The 24,111-nt window shown below is 41.6% G+C and overlaps 1 protein-coding gene across 2 annotated transcripts in view; it reads left to right on the top strand.

Moving 5' to 3' along the window:
• ERBB4 (erb-b2 receptor tyrosine kinase 4) overlaps nt 1-24,111 on the top strand; it is a 657,056-nt gene that overhangs the window by 609,890 nt on the left and 23,055 nt on the right. For both annotated transcript variants that reach the window (XM_071561781.1, XM_071561783.1), the window contains exons 21-25: nt 8,530-8,685; nt 11,308-11,383; nt 13,380-13,526; nt 15,453-15,550; nt 18,892-19,062. In XM_071561781.1, the coding sequence (XP_071417882.1) occupies nt 8,530-8,685; nt 11,308-11,383; nt 13,380-13,526; nt 15,453-15,550; nt 18,892-19,062 (648 nt within the window). The remainder of the gene's footprint in view (nt 1-8,529; nt 8,686-11,307; nt 11,384-13,379; nt 13,527-15,452; nt 15,551-18,891; nt 19,063-24,111) is intronic.

Genomic DNA, 24,111 nt, shown 5'->3' with positions numbered 1-24,111 from the left:
AATTGAAGGATCAGAAACTCTCTTGGCTTAGTGTGTCTCTGGCTGCAGCATGTATTTGTGCATCACATCTGTGTTGACATAGTGAGGGTATGAGAGGGGCTGCAGAGCTGCATCCAGGTTACTGTGTCCTTACAGCTGATACACTTATTATAAGCACAGATAAAAGGTAGAACTTATCTCTCCTCTTTGCACTGCAGTACTCTAAACTAAGCTGTGGTTTTCTTCAGAGCTAATAGGACAACATCCTTGTCCTTTTGGGCACTTTGGGAATAGGGAGAGTAATGTTGCCTGTGTCCACACAGCCCAGGAAGCTGGGACACCTGGCTCAGGTGAAGTGGTAACACGGTATGACAGAGTATGACCCAGTGTGCCCATTGAAGGCACTAAAGCTGGCATAGGAGAGCACCTTACACACAGCTGTTGTAAGAAAGTCTTGAGTTAATTGCAAAGTGGAGATCAGATACAGCTTCACAGCTCCCTCCCTTAGGAATGTCATGCTTAGGAAGTAACCTTGCACCAGCTGTACAGATGTGGCTGTAGGTCGGACCAGAACTTGAAGCCACATGCAGTATGGCCAGCATTGAAATACCTGGTTTGCATCTCATTGCTTGTACTACTTTATGTAACATTTTTCATGAGAAAAACATGAAGTGCTTCACAGTCTCTTTGTGTTCAGCACCACCTAATCTAGGTAGCTGCATAATTGGAGGGAACCTGAGAGACTGGTAGAATTTTCTGCACGAGTTCAGACAAAGGACTTGTTTGATGGTGGCAGTGGAACAAAGGCCCCTTCGGTGCTGGAGTAGGAGCTTCAGCACCTACCCAGGATAGATAGCTTCATTATAAGGACCCCACAAGCTCAGAATTGAGAACCAATCTGTTCAGCAGGGACCCACTTATCTGGGCTGTGAAAGGGTGAGATGACACTCCTGAGATTTTAATTTAGGATTGGAGTGGGTCTGGGCACATCAAAATGTCTGCTCACTCCAGTCAATTAAGTATTGAAATGTCATAAGCTTATGAAATTGCTTCTCCTCTCACTGCTTTCTACTCTTTCTCCCTTTATGAATGACCTGTTATTTTGGAGCAGCCTGCATTTTTCCTGTATTTCTAATCTAATTTATCCTTGTAGCCTCTTTCCTTTTGTTTCCCAAGTTTGTTTTGACCTGTTATGCTTTAGCATCTTTTTTATTTTATCTCTTGGGCCATAGCTTAACAATACAGTACATCAGGCTTTACAACTTCTTTTTCTGTAACAAATGTACTGCAGCAGGCACGTGATGCAAAGATCTCGTGCTGACTTCCTTTCACCCAGACTTGTTGTTTTGATGAGTAAATGGCATGTTTATATTACCACAGGTAGTGTGTGTCCCCCTGTGGTTGGTATGAAGCCAGCTCATCCCAGTGCTTTGGCTGAGCTCTGTGCAATCACACTCTCAGGTTTGAGCAGACAGAATTTGTACTTCTGGGTGATCGACAAGTGGAGAGATGCAAGACTGACTCATGTGAAAAACATCACCTTTTTTTTTCACAGCTGAGCTAGCTTGAGTTACCCATGTGGGAGTTGTATTTCTACTGGTTATCTTTCCATAGGTGTAGAAATCCAGGTGCGCTGGGATCCTGCCTCTTAAGCCTAGTGTAGATAGTCTTGGTTTTGCTTCTGCGTGGTCTGAGCTGTTTAGTCCAAAATTACTTGGCTGTGTCACAGCAGGACTGTGAGGAAAGGGATATATTGGCAAGCATGACTGCACAGCATCCACCCTGCTTGTGTCACACCTGCTTGAGTGAGCAAAGTTTCAGTCCTCTGGTCGTGGTCAGGTGAACCTGTGCTGTAGGAAAATCCAAGTACTCACATCAAATTTCTCTCCTAAGGCTGCATCTAAAGATGGCCCTCTTGACATAAAAGCACTTTTACCACAAGATGCAGCTTGTTACATATGAATAGCACATTGCTTCAAACTTAAACTTGAGAGAAGTGAAACCTTGAGAGAGCTTATTAAGAGCAGGAGATGGGAAGAAATATGTTTCTATCACATAAGCTTTCTTTGTCTGCCCTTTACCAAAAAGGGAGAGATTAACTTACCCCTTATGAACAGGAACTAATTGCACTCCTAAATACTTGGGATTATACCACTTGGGATGCAGGACTGGATGTCCCTTGCCACCTTTACCAGAGCTGGCAGAACTCCAGACATTTTCAGAAATCCTTGGCAGCTTGCCTGGTGGAGGTGTGCACAGCACAAAGTGTGAGTCCCCAGCTCGGTCTGGTGGCAGCTCTGGATGAAAATTAAGAGTGTCCTTCACTTTCCCTTCGCTGTGAGGGTGACCTCCAGTCCCAGCTCCAACGTAGACCTACATGGCACATCACACCTCTGCAGCTGAGTCAGTTAATTTCAGAGCAGTGTCAGTTTTTCCCTCCCACAGCCATCTCTGGAGTAACAGCTACCTGGATGATTCTGGTTGCTCCTGACAACAAAGGGCACTGTGTTTTCCTTGAAAGTATATTTAGCCCCAGGTAAAATTACACTTTTTCCATGGGGTATGCAGGGGAAAAGATGAACATTTGAGGCTTTCTGCAGTGATTCATGTTATTAAGCTAACCTCAAGTTATTAGGATGGTAAGAGAGCAGTCTCCAAGGCTGCAGATTAATGTCCATGAGACTTGGACTTGAAATTTTCTTTTGTCCTGTACCTGTTTGATGAATCTGCCATGTGTCCTGGCTTTGGTGGGTGGAAGTTACTATCAAAGAAAGACAGGCTTCTCCTAATTCCTGAGTGGAATAAGTTGAACATGCCATCAATTTAGGGAAATACCTATATTTATTATAGAAAACAGCAAAAGGTTTCACTGAAAAAAAAATTGTAGGGTTTTGCTGTGCATTGGTACTGCTAAAGTTCTTTGGGCAGGGGGAGGTCTTTATTTTTTAATTTGACTTGTCTTGCAAATGCAAGATAGAAGACATTTGTTAAATTTTAGTTAGTGATTCAACACACTTCTGTTTATCTTTAGTAATTAGCCTGTAAAGGCTTTGCATTTAATGGCTTAGATACCTGCTGGAATTCTGTCCTGAGCAGTGAATACCTTTTTTTTCTGGAAATGAAGTAAAGGCACCTGATGGAAAGAGCTTTCAGGCAAGACTCATGCCTGAAAGTTCAAAGAGTTAGACATTCCCTAAGTGGCAGCTGCCATCTTTGAAACAAATCCAAAAGCATTCTCAGCAGGGAGGTGGGGCTCTGAAGAGCCCAGGAAAGTGAAAGAAATCAAACTACAGCATCTGAAGTAGTCTGTGCTTGTAACTCTTACACTCTGAGCTGTACAGATGGAGGCTGTGCTCAAAAGCTGCCACCAGAAACTGGGAGAAAAAATGATCGCAGCAGAAAATAATACTGGTAATAACAAGGTAAGAAACCAGCAAATTAGGACCATGACTTAAAGGCAGGATATCTCAAGGGGCAAACCTGTGATTTGCCAGCAACATTCATTTTCCTTTTTAAACAAATCCCTTTGTTCTCCTATTTCCACCACCAGCCTGACTTTGGTGATACTCCTCTGTAGCTGTCTGCAGTGCTGGAAGTCCTAATACTTTATGAACTTAATTTTCTATTTTCTACTGCAGTTCAGCACTTGGAAAGATCAGAAAGCTGTCCCATTTGGCACAATCTTCTTTTCACTGCCCCACTTCAGTTTGTTGCCAGCATGTTATCTCATTTTCAGGTTTGACTTTTTTTTTTTTGTGAAAAGAGTGTGAGCATACTTGACTGTAGCTGAAGTAATTATTCCAAATCCCTGTCCACCATGGCAGAGACTTCACAGACACTCCATAATAAAATTGGGAAAGACTTCAAGCTTTTATAGCTCTTAATTATTAACTTTTAGTCTTATCAACAAGGTAATTTTTGTTCTCTCTTATTCCTATCCAGCTCTGAAAGTAAACTGATGAGAGCAGGATTCACCTCAGCTACTAAAGCTGATGATTTCCACCCCCATCACCAGCTGCAAAAGAAAAGGGGCTGTTCCTCATTCATCCTGAAGAGATTTGCTCAACTTATCTGTGTTATAGCTGTTTGCCATAGCTGTTTGACTTTTTAATAGCATTAGGCTCTGATTCAGAGAGTGATTTTAATGTTGAGGAGCCCTAGCAGTAATTGCATTTCTAATGACATTCTCTGTGAGGAACCTCTGTCGTGACTGTGGTGAGGAAGTATCAGTGATGGGTAGGTCATGGTGGATTCTTGTGGCCTTGTGAGATGAATCTGAGCTCAGAAATAAAGAGACAATTGACATTTAATGGTTTAATGTTGAACCTCCCTTTCAGTGATTTCAACATAAAAGTCCCACCCATATTCTGGATATTCTAATACGTGCACTGAAGTATGGGATTTCATGTTATTAAGGCATGTTACTCTTTGATAATTGTATGGGAACTACTTAGCTCTGATTTGGACAAACCCTGAAGGGTGTTTCAATTCCTCAGCCTCACAGATGACACTACAAATGATACACATAATGTCTGTTGGATCAGGGTTTAGAGTGTCATTTTTATAAACGAGGGTCACTTGTAGTTTTGTCCTGTAACTCTCTTAAAATGTCCTCTGGTGTTCTCTCATAGGCTTTTGGGCTGGTGATGGCACCAGCTGTGTCATATACTGAGCATTTTTATCATACTTCTGTGTCATGTTAAAAGATGAGAGATGCACACAGAGTGTTTTTCCTGCCAGGTTAAAAAATGTCTTCAAGTGATGGGTTTTGGCATAGTACATGTTTAGACAATATTGCTGCAGTATGTACTGTAGGATTCCCATTTTTAGATTCTTTTCCTTCTGCCTGTATAGTCTCATTTTATTGAAAATATAAGCATATATACCTTTTCATTTATGCTTCTGCTGCCCACCTTTAAAACTTGTTGATAGGGTTTCAGGAAAATCAAGCATGTTTACACCAGGTGCTCCTAGGAGGATTTACATTTCTGCAGGTCATAGACTCTGCAGAGGATTTTGTAGCTGTCAGCCAGACATCATCTGTTTTTAGCTTTGCAGGTAGCACAGGTGGGAAAAAGCCCTGAGAAGCTTGTTTGGAAAAGATGAGGTAAACTGTAAGTACCAGGTGTGGTATTGGTAAGGAGCAATATTCAGGTTGGTGATGACACATCTTTCTAGTTCTTAGGAGAGTGTGAGTTTAGGTTGAATAAAATAGAATCTTGCTAAGATGATACTAAATATTAGCACAAGATTGAAATAAATTGAAACGAGCGAGTAGAATAAACAGTGTAACATCCTAAAATGTTAGCCTACATGTTTTAAAAATAATTGAAAATTAGATATGTAAAGAAAGTGAGATAAGAACAAGGAGACATAGTTAAGAATTTGCTTGTTTAACTCTTTCAATGAAGGATGGTTTTGGACACCTTAACATCTGTTCCTGCCATCATTAGCTAAAGCCTCAGGATAAATTATCTGTTTTGATCTTAATGAGAAAGAAATTCTATTCCTTCATTTCTGTTAAAGGGAATCTTCAATATCTTCATATAATTTCAGTGCTGATAGGTGCAAATTAATCTATTAAAAATGCTAATCTTATTTGGGCCTAGTGTATTCTGATGCTGCTGAATTCGCTCATCAAATTCTCTGGTTCTTGTACCCTCACCAGATCCTGCCCACAAAAGATCATTTTGCAGCTTTAGAATGTTTCTTTTCTGCCTCTCCTTCTGCTGCCCTATTTTGAGGTATTGATAGTTTTGAGCAAATAAGGATAGTGGAAGTTAGCTCTGTGATGCTTTATGAAGGTTTCTGTTCATTCCAAAAAATTTGAGATACTTCCTAAACTAAGCACAAAAAATATGTAAGCAGCACCTTGATAGTTTTTGTTCAGGGAGAAGCTCTTTTGCAGAGCAAGACGCGGGACTGAATGAGGTGCTTAATCCCATGGAAGGTGAAGGAAGAGACTGTGAGCAGCAAGAGAGAAGTGTCTGGGAGAAGCACAAGGGAGGAGCCTGTCTGTTTGCACACAGCTGCAATCCTGGCTTCAGGGGCAGAACTTTCAGGAACTGCAAAGAACCAGCATAATTTTAGGGAGGGACATGAGACTGGGAGTTTGTTTATGTCCACCTAATTCCCAGAGTACTTGTTATGAGCAATACTGATACTGCCTTGAAGAACTTTCTGGTTATTGTTCAGTGTTAAGAGATGTGAAACAGGTTTTACGTGATTTCCCAATCTGTCTGAATTTTATGGGACCCTTTTTGGGGTGATTTTCCTCAATTACACATTGCCATTGCTATTGACTGTGTCGTCTTTTTCTGGTTGAATTTCTACAGATAGTAATTCTTGTGCTAAGTCATGGTGCCTCTGGTTTCAGGGAGTGTTTGTTGTGTGGCTCACAATTGTTTAACCCATGAGATTTATTTATCCATTTTATGTCAGAAAACATTATGCTTTCAAAGACATACAGTCCTGGTAGTCAAAAGCCAAAAGTATTGATTTGCAATTGGCAGGAGGGTGTGTTTACCTCAACTGACAGTGCTTATAAATAATAATTCCATTTGCTTTATGCCAATGAGTCCCTGTGTCCCCTTTCAAACCACCTTTATGCTGGCTGTATGAGATAGTGTTTATGCCAAATGTTCTCTGGCATATTTTCAAAGATTTTACTGGTGTTTGCACTGAAATTTGTCACCTAAAACCCACGGTAGTTTAGGGCTCCATTTGATGGTTTTTTGTAAGGGCATCCACTTCCATTGAATAACAGAATTGGAAGGGACCTTAAAAACCATCTCCTTCCAACGCCCTGCTGTGGGCAGGGACACCTTCCACTAGTCCAGGTTGCTCAAGGTTCCATCCAGCCTGGCCTTAAACACTTCCAGGGATGGAACATCAACAGCTTCTCTAGGCAACCTGTTTCAGGGCCTCACTGCCTTCACAGGGAAGAATTTCTTCCTAATATCTAATCTAAACCTACCCTCTTTCAGTTTAAAGTCTTGACACCTTATCCTTGTAAAATGTCCTACATGTCCCTGTATAAAGTTCCTCTCCAGCTCTCTTGTAGCTCCTTCAGATACTGGAAGGCTCTATATGGTCATGTCACCCTGGAGCCTTCTCTTTTCCAGGCTGAAAAATCCCAGTTCTCTCAGCTTTCTACTAGAGGAAAGATGCCCAATTCCTTTAGTAATCTTGGTGGTCTCCTCTGCACTCATTCCAACAGGTCCATGTCCTTCCTGTTCTGGGGAACCCAGAGCTGGAGGCAGAACTGCAGGTGGGGTCTCACCAGAGTGGAGTAGGCTGGCAGCATCACCCCCCTTAACCTGCTGCCCACTTTCTGTCGCCAAAGGGCTGTGCTCTGGCCCAGTGGCCATGGAGGGTACTTTGTGTGGGGATAGGTCTGTATGAACCTCTTAGTCTGTGAAGGGGAGTAAAATCTGGACCACGGCTCTGAGTAATCCAGTTGTTGTAGTCACTCTATGTCAGTCTCTGAATTATCATCTGTATTATGGGATAATATGATCTCTTTGGTGTTCAGCAATGATTTTTTTTAAAATTCCCATATCTATTATACAGAGCTAATACAATGCGAGATACCTAAGGGTAATTATCAAGTGTGTAATTTCATCTGTAGGTTCTTACAATGATGGTTAATGTCATAAATGCCTTTTAATTAAATTATAGGCTTGTAACCCTGCCCAACTATTCTTTGTGTGTCATATAATTAATAGGACAAAGCTTTGGTGTTATCTCATTGTCACAAACCATCATGTGAACTTCCATACTGATGGTAGATGGCTAATCTCTCATCAGAATAAGAATAAGGTTAAGGCTAGGAAGCTTGAGTATATGTTACCTTATCTTTAAAGGCAGCTGGATGGATTTGTTAACAAAAGTACTTCTAACAGAACATACATGCTCATAAAACATGGCCATTGGTCTAGTGTTTTGTTATAGTACTACAAGCAGTGTTTTAAGGGAGTGAAAAGGCAAGGGTGTTTCAGCACTTGGAATAAAGAATTGTTTTTCATCTAATCCACTGAGGGTAGTGAAAATCTGCATCCAAGTTAAAACCATTTGGAGATGGACAAGAACCTTCATCTTGAATTGAAGATACTCACTTGGAATGTAACGGAGCTGGGATTGTTTCCCAATCTGGCCTAATTTCTGTGGGGCTTTGGCTTAATTGATTATTTTTATGGTCATCCTATTTCCTGTCTGAAAAATAAGGGTCATAATACTTCTTTTCTTTGTCTCAAATTTCCAGTTTTTCAATTTGCTGAAGCAAAAGGAGTTGTTCATGTGTTATTTTGTTGGAGTTTTTATCCTTTGATAATTGCATCTTGTAGAATCATTCACACTGGAGTAACTGAAGGCCATCTAATCCCCCCTCCTGCTCAGAGGAAGGGCAGTGCTGAACGTCTGTCCTCTAGGCCATTTTCTCACTGTGAATACTCATAAGTGAGCAGACATTTTACATGTCACCAGTGGAAGGTAGTTCTCAAAAATCATGTCAGAGTCATTAAATTTATTTTACTGTTCTTATTCCTTCAGGGAATGATGTACCTGGAAGAGAGGAGACTTGTCCACCGGGACTTGGCAGCCCGTAACGTCTTGGTGAAATCGCCAAACCATGTGAAAATCACTGACTTCGGCTTGGCCAGACTTTTGGAAGGGGACGAAAAGGAGTATAATGCTGATGGAGGGAAAGTGAGTGCTGAACATGTCTGGAAGTAAATTTATCACGCTGTGATAAATCTCCTGAAGTTCCTCTTTAGGGCAGTGTATCCCTGTGGGACTGTTATCTATGTAAGAAAGTCTGTCAGTGACTTAGCAAAGCCCTGTCTTCTAGGAAAACTGTGTTGTGACAGCACACATAAAAGCTGCTCATTTTTTGTTCAATGAGCTTCTCCAGATGCCAAAATACAATTGCACAAACAGTTTTCACACTGTTTTGTGTCTTGTTTTGAAGACTTCAGGTCAATGAGTAATGGATATTCGAGGGCATTCCTGCCAAGCCAATTTCTCTGGTCTGTATGCACCTCAATAACTTGCAGTCCCATTTTCCCAGACAAGTAATTTTGCAGGAAACAAAAGGGAGGGCCACAGAACATGTTTGTAGTATGTGAGAGTTTATCTCTTCCATCATTGTGAAAGAGCCTTTATGTATGCTATGTCTGGCATCCATGTCTCTAGTACCATGTTGAATGCCAGGCCACTAAAAGCCAGCTTGAGGATAATTTGAAACCAGACATTTTCTGCTATTACTTTCCAGCACACCACACCACGTCCATATAGTGCCTCCCCTCACTTCTACTGCCTTCAGATTAATGCATTATAAAATTGAGAGGGTTGTAAGTACATGCTGCTGCCAACTGCTCACTAAAGATCTTGAAATTCTGTATTTCAATGTCACAGAATCCCAAGGAATTCTGCCTCTCCTGTCAGTCATTTTTCTTGATGTTCAGTTTGCTTTCTGTCTACTTGCTATCTGCATTTCCCTGTGTTCACTTATGCCCTTGTCTGGGACAAATAGCTGTTGCCAGTGTGTGCTGTTCTCTGGGATGGGCTGCTGCCTTGTTTGTCTGGCTGCTGCCCTTGGCATTTGCTGCATGGATCACATCAGCAGTTTAGGCACCGAGGTGAAGAGCTTGATAGGAGTCACTGGTATGTTTCCATTTACCCATGGAAAGAAACCTCCTGGCAGGGAAGGGGAAGTTTTCCCTGATTCCTTCAGTTCTATAATCCTCTGTTCAGAAACCCCTCTGCTTCTTCCATCCATCACCCAGTGAATGACAGAAAATGAGTTGATCCTTGCAAACCAGGAGTTCCCTGGCAGTTGTGTCATGGACTTGTGAGGCCAGTCACACTCCTGAGAGCTCTGGAGCAGGATTTACATGTCAGATGTATAACTTTCATTCCAGAGAAGCATTTTGTGAAATGTAGAAGATGTAGGCAGCTTCACGTTGTATTAAGAGCATGCTAAGGGAGATTCAGACAGCAATCAAATGACTGACCAGGTTGCCCACAGAGGTCATGCAGTTTCCATACTTGAAGGTTTTCAAGTCCAGACTTCGTAAAGCCCTGAGTAACTTGGTCTGATCTCATAGCTGAAGCTGACTGTGAGCCTGAGGTGGGGCTAGAGGCATCCTGAGTTTGCTTCCATCCTGAGTTATCCCATGATGAACAAGGCAGCCTCTGCTTCTTCAGCAGCTGTTCATATTTGAAACAACTCAGCCATATTTAATGGGAATGAAAGCAATGCACTTCTGCAGTGTTTAGTGGAGGAGGATGAACAATCTTTGCAAAAGCTAAGCAAACCTTATTACAGGGTGCTATTTTTGCTGTATCTCTGTGTTCTGTTCATTTAGTCAACTTCATGGAAGGTATTTTTGTAAGGGTTTCAATGAAGGCACATCCTCTTCTTTTACACCCACCACCTGTTCAGATTCTGTCTGCAGTCAACTGTCTTTGGTTTATTCCAGTACCTCATCCATAGTTCCCAGTTAGAGGTGACCCATACAAGTTTCTGCCAGGTAAAAATCTGTTAAGTTAGAAACTCATGGCCTGATGGGCCCAGCTCAGGAATAGAAAACACCATGAATACCATTTTAACACAAACTCAATAGGGTGGACCCTTAGGCCAAACTGTGGTTTGGTTTGCCCGCACACCCTTCTCTGTCAGAAGAGATGAACTCTCCTGAGGGTGATTCACAGCCACAGGGTAACATGGGACTTTTGTCTTAGTTTTGGGAGCAACTTTTCTCCCTGCAGTACCAGTAAGAGAACTGGGACAGCTAAATTCATAATAAATATTAGGAGTTAGAAATTAAGCACTGTAAGGTCTCCCCATTGCCTGTTTACCCTGATGATGGGGATGGTGAAGTAGTATGGATGCTGCATTATTAACTTGCCTAATTAGGGGACAGTTGAGATAGTGGTGTCTGGTGTTCCAAACTGTTGAGGCCAAAGAGCTTTCACATTCCACCTTCTCTGCTGCACTTCTGATTTTAGGGAATTGGATGCAATTGTTGGTGATGGCTGGTCATACAGTTTTGATGAAAACGTGAGTTGTTCCACTAGATCTGAATCAGTAAATATGAGAAGTTCTGCAGATAGTTGGTTCATGTTTCTCACCTCAACATGTTCTATGAGGCAAAGCCCCATTCCAGAGGGTAGGAACAGCCATTTCCTCTACTAGGTAGTGCTGCTTTTTTTCAAGCTTGCAGTTGAAAAAGGAAACAGAGAGGAAGCTGATGTCTTCATTCAGGATCTGTCTGTATTGTTTTAATAATGTATTTCTAAGGGTGCATTTCTCTTGTCTTTCCCTAGATGCCAATTAAGTGGATGGCTCTGGAGTGCATACACTACAGGAAATTTACCCATCAGAGTGATGTTTGGAGCTATGGTAAATCTTCAAGTGATTAGTTTAAAAATTTGTATCTTTTAAAGCTTTAAACCAAGTCATGTTATTGTGTTAAAGATATCCTCTTTCCCTAAAGGAGTTAATTCCAGTGGCGTTTGCTTTGTGATGTTCTTTCTTTTTTGTTTTGGTTTGGGGCTTTTTTGTTGTTTGTTTTGGGGGGGGGTTGTTTGTTTAGTTGGTTTTGTTTTGTTTTTCCTTTTTTCTTTAAATGTGTGACTGGGCAGCAGTTGTTACTGTCTCCTGTGTTACTTCCCTGCTAACTAAAATACATCATCATGATCTTCCCTGCTGGGGTGAGTGCCGTAAGGTCTAGTCTGGTAGCAGTTTGGCTGATTATTACAACAGAAGAAGGCCCCTTTCAGCTTAGCCACAGCCTCATAAAAATACAGCTGCAGGTCATAATTTTCAGCACTCTTTGAAAATCTCAACTCTAAACCCATGAATGTCAAAAAGCATTTTCAGACTTACGGGACTTTCTGTACCTACAGTCAGATAAAAGAGAATTTGTCATACTACAGAGCAAATATGTCAAGAGAAAGAAGAGACAAGCTCTCCAAACTAACTAGAACAAACATCCATTTAATTTCACAGATAACTTGGGGGCTGGTGAGCTACCCACACACAAAAAAAGTTGTATTTGAGAAATCAGATGTTCGTTTAGTGTTGATAATTGTTATCCCGATGAGCTGCCACATCTGCTGAGCTGTCTGCCTGTTTGCCTAGTGTAGCTATTACTAATGAAATAATGTATACCTTTATAAATGGCAATTTTCAGCAGTATGGTGTCCTATTTCCATTTCCTGTTGCCACATAGATCATTTTGAACCAAAAAGGTGTACAATTCCTGTCATTCCTCACTTTTGCCTGTGGGTAGCAGCAAAAGACACTGTTTGCTGTGACTGGTTAGCTTCCCTCTTCTAGTCAGCTGAGAAAAACGTGAGAGTTAAACTGATCTTGTAAGGCTGCTCTTTTGCTTCAATTTCTGTATCCCCTGGATCACTTAAAAATATGCCTTCATTTATGAAATTAATTTGAAATGCAGGAAGCCCAGAACATCTACAATCAGAAAGGACAAGACCATAAACAATTGAGAAATTAGCTATTGAATATCAAGAAGGAGGTGAATGAGGGTGAAATAAATATGTGTTTTATTCATATAGTAATTTTGTGCATCACCTTTCACATGAGCATGACAGCTGGCAAAATGTGGTAATAACCTGGAGACGTGTTTTTAATAACCAAATGAAAGTTAAAGAAACTGGTGTGAGAGCCACATTTTCAATATTTAAGATTTTGCTTGGGGAAAAATTCTGTTTATTTATATAATCTTTATTTCCAGCTCCAAAACCAAAATAAAACCTATGGCTTTTCAAAAAGGGAATCTTAGGTTTGTATCATAGCACTATCATAATCTCAAATCCATAAGGTCATTTAAGAAAAAAAATATTGCAAGTGCCTGTGAGTGACTTACAGAGTGAAGACAATGGCACAATGTTACTCAGTGCTCTGCCTTTGTGGGAAATCAATGCTATAAGTTAGGGAACATCTGTGCTTTTCCCCCTTAAAATAACAGAGTACATGAGCCCTTCATTTCCCTTTCTGTGATGATAAAAGAGTTGTTATTGCATCCATTTACCTTATCATCATTCATTTGTCTCTAACCTTTCTCTTGTGCCTCACAACTATCATGCTGCTTTTTACACCAATAAAACACAAGGGAAGTTGTTTGTGAAGATTAACACAATGTGCTGTTTTGCCTTTTTCCGGAGGTTTTTAAGTGGCAGACTGTCATGGTTTGAGCCCAGATGGCAACTAAGCACCATGTAACACCCCCTCTCCCTGCCAGACCAAACTTCAGTGTTTCTAAAGGCACTGGTAAAGAAGAAGAGATTGCAGTTCAGAACTGGGCCAGAATACTGCACAGCAAGGGAATCTGAGTTGCATGACCTTAAAATTCTTATTCCTTTTTTCTGTCTAGGAGTCACTATCTGGGAGCTTATGACCTTTGGTGGGAAGCCATATGATGGAATCCCAACTCGAGAGATCCCCGATCTCCTGGAGAAGGGAGAGCGGTTGCCCCAGCCTCCAATCTGCACTATTGATGTTTATATGGTGATGGTGAAGTGTAAGTAATTGTCACATTTAATATCCCAATGTTCACTGCAAGAGAGGCACTGCTCTTTTAAGTAATTGTCACATTTAATATCCCAATGTTCACTGCAAGAGAGGCACTGCTTAGGAGCATTTGCATCTGCAGTCTCTGACAGTGCTGGGGAACAGGACAGACTGCTTGAAAACAAAAGCTTTCCAAGTTACTGTAAATTCCATTTAAATACTGTATGCACATCTTTTGCAATTGCAAAGGAGACAAATTTAGCCAAGAATGGCTGAGTTAGCTCAGCTTCTTATTACTGTCAGATGGTATCTCATATTCTTGCTGTGAAGTCAAAATAGTATGATTGCTATTATAAACCCATGTCATTTGCATGACAATTGATTCTGATGTTAAAAAATACAGTATTAAACATAATTATGGTACATGGATGCAGAGCCAGTGAAGGTTGTGAGGAGAAATGCTGGTCCCAAATATTGAGAAAAGAAATTGCAAAGGTTTTATTGTTAGTAAGAAGAATTATGGTTGCAATAGTAATAATAAAAAGTAAAATAATAGAAGAAATACTACAGAGAGGATTATTTTTTATCATTCTTAGCCCAGTACAAATATTTATGAATATTTTTACTTCAGCAAAAAAGAATTGTCTGCACATGATTTCTTCCTACTCTTCTATCACCAAGATACCCCGACCAGTGACAGTACCTCCAAGATTATGCTTCTAATTTAAAAAGAATTAGAAATACCTCTCTGGTGTTTCTGTCTTAATTTAAGTGAGATTAACATACAGGCATCTCATCAATTTTATATATACCTTTCCTTTTTGCTTTGTACACAAAAGCTGGGGGGAAAAAAAGAAACTAAAACTAGAAGAGATAGATAAAGTATCTTCTGAAAACAGTTGTACTGTGCATGCAGGTGTGGAAAGTGTCTGAATAGTGCAATGGGTTTATGTTGACTGAGTGTGAAAAGGTCCCATTTAGTAGGATTTCTAATGAGTATGAGGCAAATTTCAGTGGGATAACAGAAGCCCTGGAAGATGTGGTAATCTGAGAGATGGAAGGTTACAGCTTGATGCACAGACTTAGTCGTGTAATGTTTGTGTGAAATTCTTTGGAAGCTTTAATAGCTTTCTTTTTCCTATACTGGTCACACTTAAGAGACAAGGCCTGCTTCCATTGGCATCCCTGGAAAGAGAGAACCTGCTTTTGAGAAGCTTCTGATAGGATCTTTCACTAGAAAAAGCTGACAGAGAGCAACTAGTTGGTGGTGGTGACTACCTGTATTACCTTGTTGTTTTGCAGAAGTTATTAGCAGGGATTGAGAATTGTTGTTCCTAATGAATGTTTCGTGGAGAGTGAAGGACAAAGGAATCACTCTTTGTTGAATTAAAATAAGATCTAGTGCCTCATGAGAGGGCTGTGCTCATGATGCAGACAGGTGAATGCAGGATTGTCTGAAAGGCAGAGGCCAGGTCAGTTGTCCTGTAGATCTGTTGAACTACTCTTTAAGTCACTGCAAAGCAGATTGTCAGTTACAGTAAAACTGTATTTAGTAGTGACTTTGTAGCAAATCCACCAGACTCTGATGAGACCAGGTTCATTGTATTAAAGACTGGACACATCCTTAATAAATGACAGTCAGCACTGACATCTAAATGGACTAAACAGAAAATTGCAAGGCATTTTTGCCATCTCTGGGACAAAGAGGAGCTCAGCAAAGTAAAAAAAAAACCCAAACAACCTAGTCTGGCCAAACCCACATGGTTTCCATTTTATGTGTCATAGAATTCTAGCTTTTGTTCTTCTGGGCTCTTTATTGCTACTTTTCTTTGGGCTGGAGCTATCAAAGACTTCAGACCTGTGCATTTTTAAAATCAGAATGATTTCTTCCCTTGACAGCTGACTCTTTTCTTTCTCATCTGTCATCTGTCCCCAGGCTGGATGATTGATGCTGACAGTCGGCCGAAATTCAAGGAGTTGGCTGCTGAATTCTCTAGAATGGCTCGAGACCCTCAGAGATACCTTGTAATTCAGGTGAGCAAGTCTGCAACATCACCGAGGGGACAAAAAAATTCTGTCTGTGAAACCTGACTGTTAGCAGGGTTGCCTCTTAATCTCTTGAAGTTCAAGGTGCTCGTGAACTTAAAGCAAACAGTGACCACATTATTATACAAGTGTGAAGTAGAATAGACAGTGTCAGTACCTCAAAAACAATAATATTAATAGTACAATTATCTGAAATTCATTTCCTAAACTTGTATTTATTAGCACATATACAAGATCAGGCTTTTGCTGACTGCCCAGTACTTTGCATTTCCTCATAAAACTGGGGACAAGTTTTGTCCATTGGTGGACAGTGGGTCTACTTTTAGACCAAGGACTTGCTTTGTTCTACAACTGATTAGGCTGAATCTCATGGGATTATCCTGAACAGAATTTTCCCTGCACTACTGAGATCACAAGAAAGTTTCTTTTTATAGCCTAAACATAAAAGTTTCTCAGAAGACAGGGAATTCTGTTACACTGCTAGAGAGAAGAGTTCCCTCTCTGTTCTCCTTAGGCTCTGTAGGCTCTATAGGCTTCACATCCCTGTGACAGAACCACACCAGCGTGGTTCATCCATGGAACTGCACTGTGGCAGTGTCTCTTGAGTCAGTCAGGCTGGAGCTGTGTGTGCCTGAGTACAGGTTTGTGTCCTTTCATACATTCTGTGGAAGCCTGGAGTTGTGCATGTGTGTTTTACAGCTCAGACTCAAGCCACAGGAAATGTATCTAATTAGTAAGGTCCTTAGCTGTGAGCAGTTCAAATGAAAATGGAAACTTAAGAGAAGTGAGGTGATGGTGAAACACCAGAGACTAGAGCATGGGAATAGTCTGATCGAAGTAATGATACTCTGGGGCTATATCTCATGCTATATCTCCCCACCACAGGGCAGAGGTACATCCAGCTGGTCCTCAGGCTCACACTGATATAAGAATTTCTAGTGGAAGAGCCTCCAGAAGCACAGTCACTGACACTTCATGTCTCCTGATCGCCTCTGGGTCTAGTGCCCATCTCACCATATGGTGTTTCATTTCACTGTGTAGTTGCTCTAGATGATTTGTGGTGTATTACTGCACAGTGGGAATGCACACCACTCTCCTTCAGCTTCAGCAGAAGTAAAATACAGTTGGAAAGTAAGAGGATTTGTGGTGCTGAATGTGGAATTTCCCTTGCAGTATTCCCCGCCGTGGTAAACTGTAAGTTCAGCTGATACAAGTGAATCTGGAAAATCAATCTGATTAAACAACTCCATTAGACAGGACATATTTCCTTATTCCAAGTACCTCTTCTCTCCCAAATTACCTCTGTCCTGGGTTGAACTGGCAAAACGCCAACTGTCCAGGACAGGGTGAAAGGGTTCCTCCTCCCCCCAGCCAGCCAAGGGACAAAGAAGAGAGAGAGAAAAGAAAAACCCTCAAAACCAGGTTTATGCTGGAACTAACTACATGTATTTATACAGAGAAGAGAAAATTAAGAGGATACTACAATATAACACACACTTACACAAGTTACATATATATAACAAGAAATAACTCCCCACTCCCCAGTTAATACAAAGCCCATTACTCTGAATTCATAAGCACTCCAAGAGACACTCAGCAAGAAAGAGAAAGTATAACAACAAAATGTTTCTACTTCTCTGAATGCAAAAAAATGCAAGCAGAGGCAACAGGAGCAGGGCCCAGCATAGTAGAGGAGCTGCCAGATGTCCTCCTCTTAGTGCAGCCATGGTGGAACTGCCCAAGCCACTCCCACACACTGGATTTTACACCCTTTGAGATGATGTATGGAATACAATATTATTGGCTGGAAGGAGTCAGCTGTGAGCTAGCTCAGCCCAGCTTAAATCAGCTGACAATCCTAGGCCTAGCTGAACTTTAAAACCTAAGTTTAGGTCCACCTGGCTAAACCCATAACAACCTCTTTCCTCCCTTTCTCCTGCTGTCCTTCCCTCCCCCATTTCATTATCTGGTGGCCATTTTATCCTGTGAGACTCCTCTCCATTGCTCCTTGCAGACAATATAGGCTATGAGCTTCTGGCAGAGAAAATGGGATAACTTCATTGCACTGGTGTCTCTTCTGTCATGACTCCCCATTCCTCTCAGATGCAATCAAGAATGACAAGCTTGCTGTTGAGCTTTTAAACTGCTGTGGGTGCACCCTACAGCACAGCCATCATTCCCTGCTTTATTCCACATGTCCATAATAGTTCTGGAGGAGTGGGAGGCCATTCTGTAACCTTGCAGTGAAGTTTAGCATTCTTCCTATAATCTCTTAGGTGTTTGGGGTATAAGTTGTCTTTTGTGATGTTTTGTAGCACCAAGCAAAGGGCAGCTGAGATTTTCCTCTCCAGCTTGTAGGTGATGTTTCAACAGAAACACATATTGCTCTTGTTGCCTGGTTTGATTTTATTATTTTTGCTCTGTTAAATTTTCCATATGGATGGAGCAAAATTTATCCTCTTAAGTCCCTAAAAATCCAGATTAAAATAAAGCAGACACCCAGACAACAACAGTCTCCATGTTTTTCTCACCTCTCCTATTTCAGCCTAAATAGCTGAAATATTTCACAGAATCATAGAATATGCCAAGTTGGAAGGGACCTACAAGGATCCAACTCCTGGCCCTGCACAGGACCATCCCCAAGAGTCAAAACATGTGCCCAAGCGTGTCATCCAAACACTTCTTGAACTCTGTCAGGCTTGGTGCTGTGACCACTTCACTGGGGAGCCTGTTCCATTGCCCAACCACCCTCTGGATAAAGAATCTCTTCCTAATATCCGACCCAAACCTCCCCTAACTCAACTTCAGGTCATTCCCTTGGGTTCTGTCAGTGGTCACCACAAAAAAGAGATCAGTGCCTGTCCTTCCCCTCACGAGGAAGCTGTAACTGCAGTGAGATCTTCTCTCAGTCTCCTCCAGCTGAACACACCACGTGCTCTCAGCTACTCTTCTAGTGGCTTCCCTTCAAGGCCCTACCCCATCTCCATTGCCCTCCTTTGGACTCTCTCTAATTGCTTGTACCATATCTTATCTGTACTTACTTCAGAAATATGTCAGAACTTGGGTCAGAAACTGAGCTTGTATGGGAAAAACTAAAAAAAAAAGAACGAAAGTTCAGTCACAAGAATGCAAAAAAATCTGTTATCATATTCCCAGTTTAGGAAAAAAAATCAGCAAATGATGTGGATATGTGCTGCTTTACAACAAATAAAGCAGCATTTGTGGTTCCTGGCAGCTGGGCTGCCAGGGCATGAAGGCTGACGGAAAGGCTTTTTGGGAAATTAATCTGTCTATTGACATTTTTTCCTCTTTCAATGCAATTTATTTAGGGGGATGATCGTATGAAGCTCCCAAGCCCTAACGACAGCAAGTTCTTCCAAAACCTTCTTGATGAGGAAGACCTGGAAGATATGATGGATGCTGAAGAGTATCTTGTTCCTCAAGCCTTCAACATACCTCCTCCTATCTACACCTCCAGGACCAGAATTGATTCCAACAGGGTAAGAGCAAGCTCTGACAGAAAATACTGGTTATTATAAGAGCACAGGTAGAGATTTAAGTTACACCAATCAAACACAGGCCAATGCTGCTTTGGAAATTACAAGCTCCCATTGTAAGGCAAGTGGCTATAAAAATGTTGTCATTGGGTTCCCTGTTCATTGTACCTCAGTGAATTCTAAATTAATAGCTCAGCCTTGAGTGAACAGAGGTTCAACTTGAGCTGCCTCTCCTGAAAGCACAGCTGAGACTCATGAAGTCAAGCAGTATTGTTTCTCCATTGCAACTGGCCAGGAAATGCACAGCCCTCATGCTCTTATCCCTGCAATCCTGTTGTCTTGACAGGGTTGGCACTGATGTAACCGAGGGCAGCTGGAATATATAGATAATGGTGCTTTGTGTCTGGAGCCAGATTTCAGACTTAGCCCCTTTTCCCATTTATGTGTGATGCTTTCATGGCTCTCCTTCATCAGTGTGTGTTTCTGCTGACCACGTCACAGATACCATGTTAATCTTTGTAACATCACTCTCAGGGGAGGAAATGCTGTTCCTTTTGCAGAGGGAGCTGAGGCACAGAGAGTGTTGAAGTGGAATTTAGCTCAAATAACTAACCACCTAAGAGATAGGGATATAACTAAGCTCTTCATCTAGCCTTCATTTCATATCACTGGAGTAGCATGGGTACACCCAGTGGGTGATTATTGCTGCCTGCCTTGGACATTTGCAGTGGGATAAGCAACTTTCTGGAGATGTCTTTATCTGCTAACTACTGACAGCTGCAGAGCAGTCTCAGACTTGGTGTGGGAGCTCTGGTGAGTTGGATCCTCTGCCTCAGTGCCACAGGAGCCCTGCTGCAGGTGGGGAGCTAAGGTCAGGTCTCCAGAATTCATTTTCACTTCTCAACAGCCTGCCCACAGCTCTGACCTCTGCCTGTTCCTGTCCTTGGCCCCATCCTTTTAACAGTTTTGGTGCCACCCCTCCTCACAAGACTAAGAGATGGTGAAATACATTAGTCATGTGAGAGTATTCTTATAGGCATCAGGTATATTTAATAATTAGGGACTTGTTTTCAATCCAGGCTCCTTTTAGTGGAAAGTCAGAGTATAAATAGTAAATGTAGTATCTTTGAAATGTTGGTATTTATTCCTCATGGTTTAGAAACTCTTTGGACCTCCTTACATAGTTCCAGATTCATACCCTAGTGTGAACTGATTGCACCATGTGAGACAGGGAAGGCATGCATGAAAGAGCCAAGAGTGTATAAGCTGAGTCAGTATGCATGCTTTGACCATACACTGCTTGAAGTTCCATACCTTCCCCTGAGGAAATTGGTGCTTTTCTGGAGTAAGGAAGACCAAATCTATTCTTAAATAGTAGTAATTTTGTAAAGAAATTACTACTGTTTAAAAGGCAAGCACACTAGAAAGGTCTGGATTGATGTAGCTTTACTCCTGTATCACTGAAAGTCAGTAAAGGAGGGATGATGGATTTAGCAATAAGCAGGAAACTTGCTCTTTATGGTAACAAGAGTTAATTTTTAGTGTTGATGTAGATCTAAAATAAATCAGGTTTACTCCTAGCTGTCTCTGGAGAGGTTCTGTTTCCTTTGCTGCCAGCTTCTGAGAAAAGAAGGAAACTACAGCAGTTACCTTTGAAAGGCACTTGCTGTCACATTGATGCAAATCACTGTGGCTTAGTCTGACACAAGGAGTACTGCCATTTACACCAACATAGTGTTGAGACAGGGAAGTCTGACATATTATGTTTGTTATATTCATCTCAGTCCCATAATTGCTGGAAACACTGAGGTATATTCAAAGGAGAAAGGATCAGTAGGAAAATGTACTTGCCTTTTCAGCAATTCCTTTTCCCTTGTGTATTTGGTCCCAGCTGAGGAATCCACTAGAGCTGAGGGAATTAATTCCAACAAAAATCCTAGATTAAATATTCCGAAATATTTATCTAAAGTGGGTTGTTGGGGCAGCTATCATGCTCAGTAGGATATTCATGCAATGCAAACACAGCCATTTATTATTGTTTTTATTTTTCACTAACATTCTGCAATTCTTAAATGTACTGCTAGTGCTCCCATAGAGGGGGTACACCTAGACTGCAGGAAGACCATAGCACCATGTTCCTGGAGGGGCCTGGGACCAAGCTGAAAGCCTTGTATGATTATAGCACTCCTGGTTTCCTTTGCAGAGAGGTATTTTCTGGAGGTAGTACATTTGTTTCCTCCCTGTGCAGAAAGCTACATACTTGTCTGCTGTTTTTGTGAAGCTCTCAGTTTCTTGATATGTTAACTATTCTTTTAGTGAAGGTTCATGTTGATTTAAATAAAATACACAGTAGGTCCTTTAAGGTAAGAGTATGTCTGCCATGCATGGTTCAGTACAGATGGGTGTCAGCCACAGGAATCACACAAAATTGAAATTCTGCCAGAGCTCTCTATCTGCAGTTGTCTGATTGTCTTGGTGTTTCCTTTGGATAGTTTGTGATTTATACTTGTTTAGTGTATTAATCCTGCACAAACTCATTATGGTGTTGCTGCAGCCTTAGATGCCAGGTGAATTGATACAGCTTAGGTAGTTTGTGCTCACTGTGTCTAGCAAATTGCATTTTAAGGGAGATTGCAAGGCAATTTGGTGAAGGAAAATGCACAGACAGCTACATGATCTTCACGTCATTTTTAGAGATCAGAAGCATGAAAGATACTGTATTTCCTATCTTAGCTGTTCCAATGGCAGTTTCAGTGGAGGAGTCAGTTATATGATGGCAGGGAATGTGCTCCTTCTCTGGGTGCATTGTACTGACAGCTTTAATTGAATGTTCCAGCAGTACAGCTCTACAGGGGACAGAAGTCTGCAGGAAGAAAGCAGGGAAATCATGAGCCTCCTCACACTTAGGCTTTGAAGTGAGGGAATAAAGGAAAAGCAGGAGTATTTACTTTCTCAGGAAAGCTCTGAAGTTTCTCTAGGGTGGTCTCAGGTCTAAATTCATGCAACTTGTTTGCCTGGGAGAGGCACTACTGTAAAGCACTGCTTGCCTTCTCCCTCCTGTATGAGAGAAAAAGTTATTTGGTTGTGAATTAATAGCAGAGAACTGCAGCCCATAGAAAGAAGACTGGAAAGAGGGAAGCCTTCCGTGGAGTTTACAGCTCCCTGGGGTGTATCACATCCATCTTCCTCCAGGGACTAAAAGGCTCAGACAGCTTCAGCATTTCCATCACACCCACGCTGGCTTCATATCAGCATGTCCTGGGCACCTGTGCTGCCGGGAGCAGAAACTTGCACAGGATCTGGCCCATAACGGTGGCCTCTGTTGTGAAGGTCAGTCTGAGACTGCTGCAGCTTTTAAATAAAAATTAACCATCCTAAGCTAAATTGAATTCTTTCATTGGATCTGAAACTCTTCGTTTGCAATTTCAGCTCTTTGGTTTTTTCCAGTTTTTATTTTCCACTGTCTAGGGATACTCTAGAAATATGGAGTTTTAGACACTGTGCTTCTGAGAGATAAGCTGAATTCTCAGCAGAGTTTCCATGCACACAGAACCCCAGCTTGTGCTTGAGTGTCCTACATTCACATCCATTAGATGATTCATTCAGGTATTTATAAGAAGTACTGTCCTGTGTGGATAGAGATAATACTAATACAGAAAGCACTCTGTGTACCCCATGATGCTTTTTGCCCATCATCCTTGGATAATACCTGCTGAAAACTGTCTATACTGTTTATTACTTGCTGAGACTGTCCCTGTAATTCTATTCCATACACTGTACATCATGAGACAGTGAAATGCCACCCTGATGTCCGATCCCATCAGATCTCAGAAGCTCAGCACGGTCAGCCCTGGTTGGTATTTGGATGGGAGACCTCCTGGGAGTACTGGGTGTGCTGTAGGTTCTAGTCCCAAGGACTTCACTGCCACTGTCCAAGCTCACTCAGCCGTGGCAGATGAACCTCAGGAGTTAAAGGATGGGGCCAGTTTTGTGCACACTGTGCCTCACCTGAAAAATCCACTGCGCAGGCTCAAATGATACACCCACGTGAGTAGAGCCTTCCTCAAATCTTCATTCATGAAACCCAGCCATGATGATGATATCATGGAATCACATGCCAACCCTGCAATTAAATATCAAGCAATTTTATTTCAGAGATGTCTAATCCATATGTCCAGGAAGACTATCCTGTTATTCCAGGGAGGGTTCGGGAGGATTCTGGTCTGAAACAAGACACCATTTAAAATTCAAGCAAATAGCATTTATTGTAGCGAAATAGCACACAAAAGGGGAAAAGACCCTCAGAAAAGGAAAGAAACAAACCCCAGGACATCTCCCACTTATTCAGAAATTACTCACAGTTACTCTACATACCACCTCCAGTGTTACTGTACATACCAACCCCAGTGTGCTCAAGATCCACAGCATGACTGGCTGCTGCATGCCTGGGCTTTGGTAGGCTCAACTGAGTGTATAAAAAACTAGATAGTTCCTGCTCCAAGGTGGAGGTTCGTGCTGGCACAAAGGACAACATTGCCTCCTGTGGGGACGCCCACTGAGTATGTTGAGCCTACTGAAACCCAGGCGTGCAGCAGCCATTCATACTGGGGATCTTGAGCACGTCGGGGTCGGTATGTACAGTAACTGTGAGTAACTTATGAGTGAGTGGGAGTTGTCTTGGGGTTTGTTTCTTTCCTTTTGTCAGTTTTTTTTTCCTTTTGTGTGCTATTTCTCTACAATAAACACTCTTTGCTTGAATTTTAAACGGTGTCTAGTTTCAGACAAGAATCCTCCTGAATCCTCCCTGGAACACCTGCCTAGCTAAAGCAGACTGTGCCACTACACCAAAAGCCAGTTTTCTGTTCTCTGAGCAATATCTGGTGTGCCATTGCAGCAGTCCTGATGTGGCCTTAGGACTGGTAGTGTTGCATGGCTGAGCATCTGGATATGTATGTGTATAAAAAAATTATTCAAAAGCTAAATAAAGGAAGAAGTTACCTTTATGATTAGTTTATTCTGGTTTCTAAATTTGAAAGGTAGCCATGTTCAAAT

Source organism: Pithys albifrons, chromosome 8, assembly GCF_047495875.1.
Source record: "Pithys albifrons albifrons isolate INPA30051 chromosome 8, PitAlb_v1, whole genome shotgun sequence".
Taxonomy (NCBI): Eukaryota; Metazoa; Chordata; class Aves; order Passeriformes; family Thamnophilidae; genus Pithys; species Pithys albifrons.
This window is presented reverse-complemented; position numbering and strand designations above follow the sequence as displayed.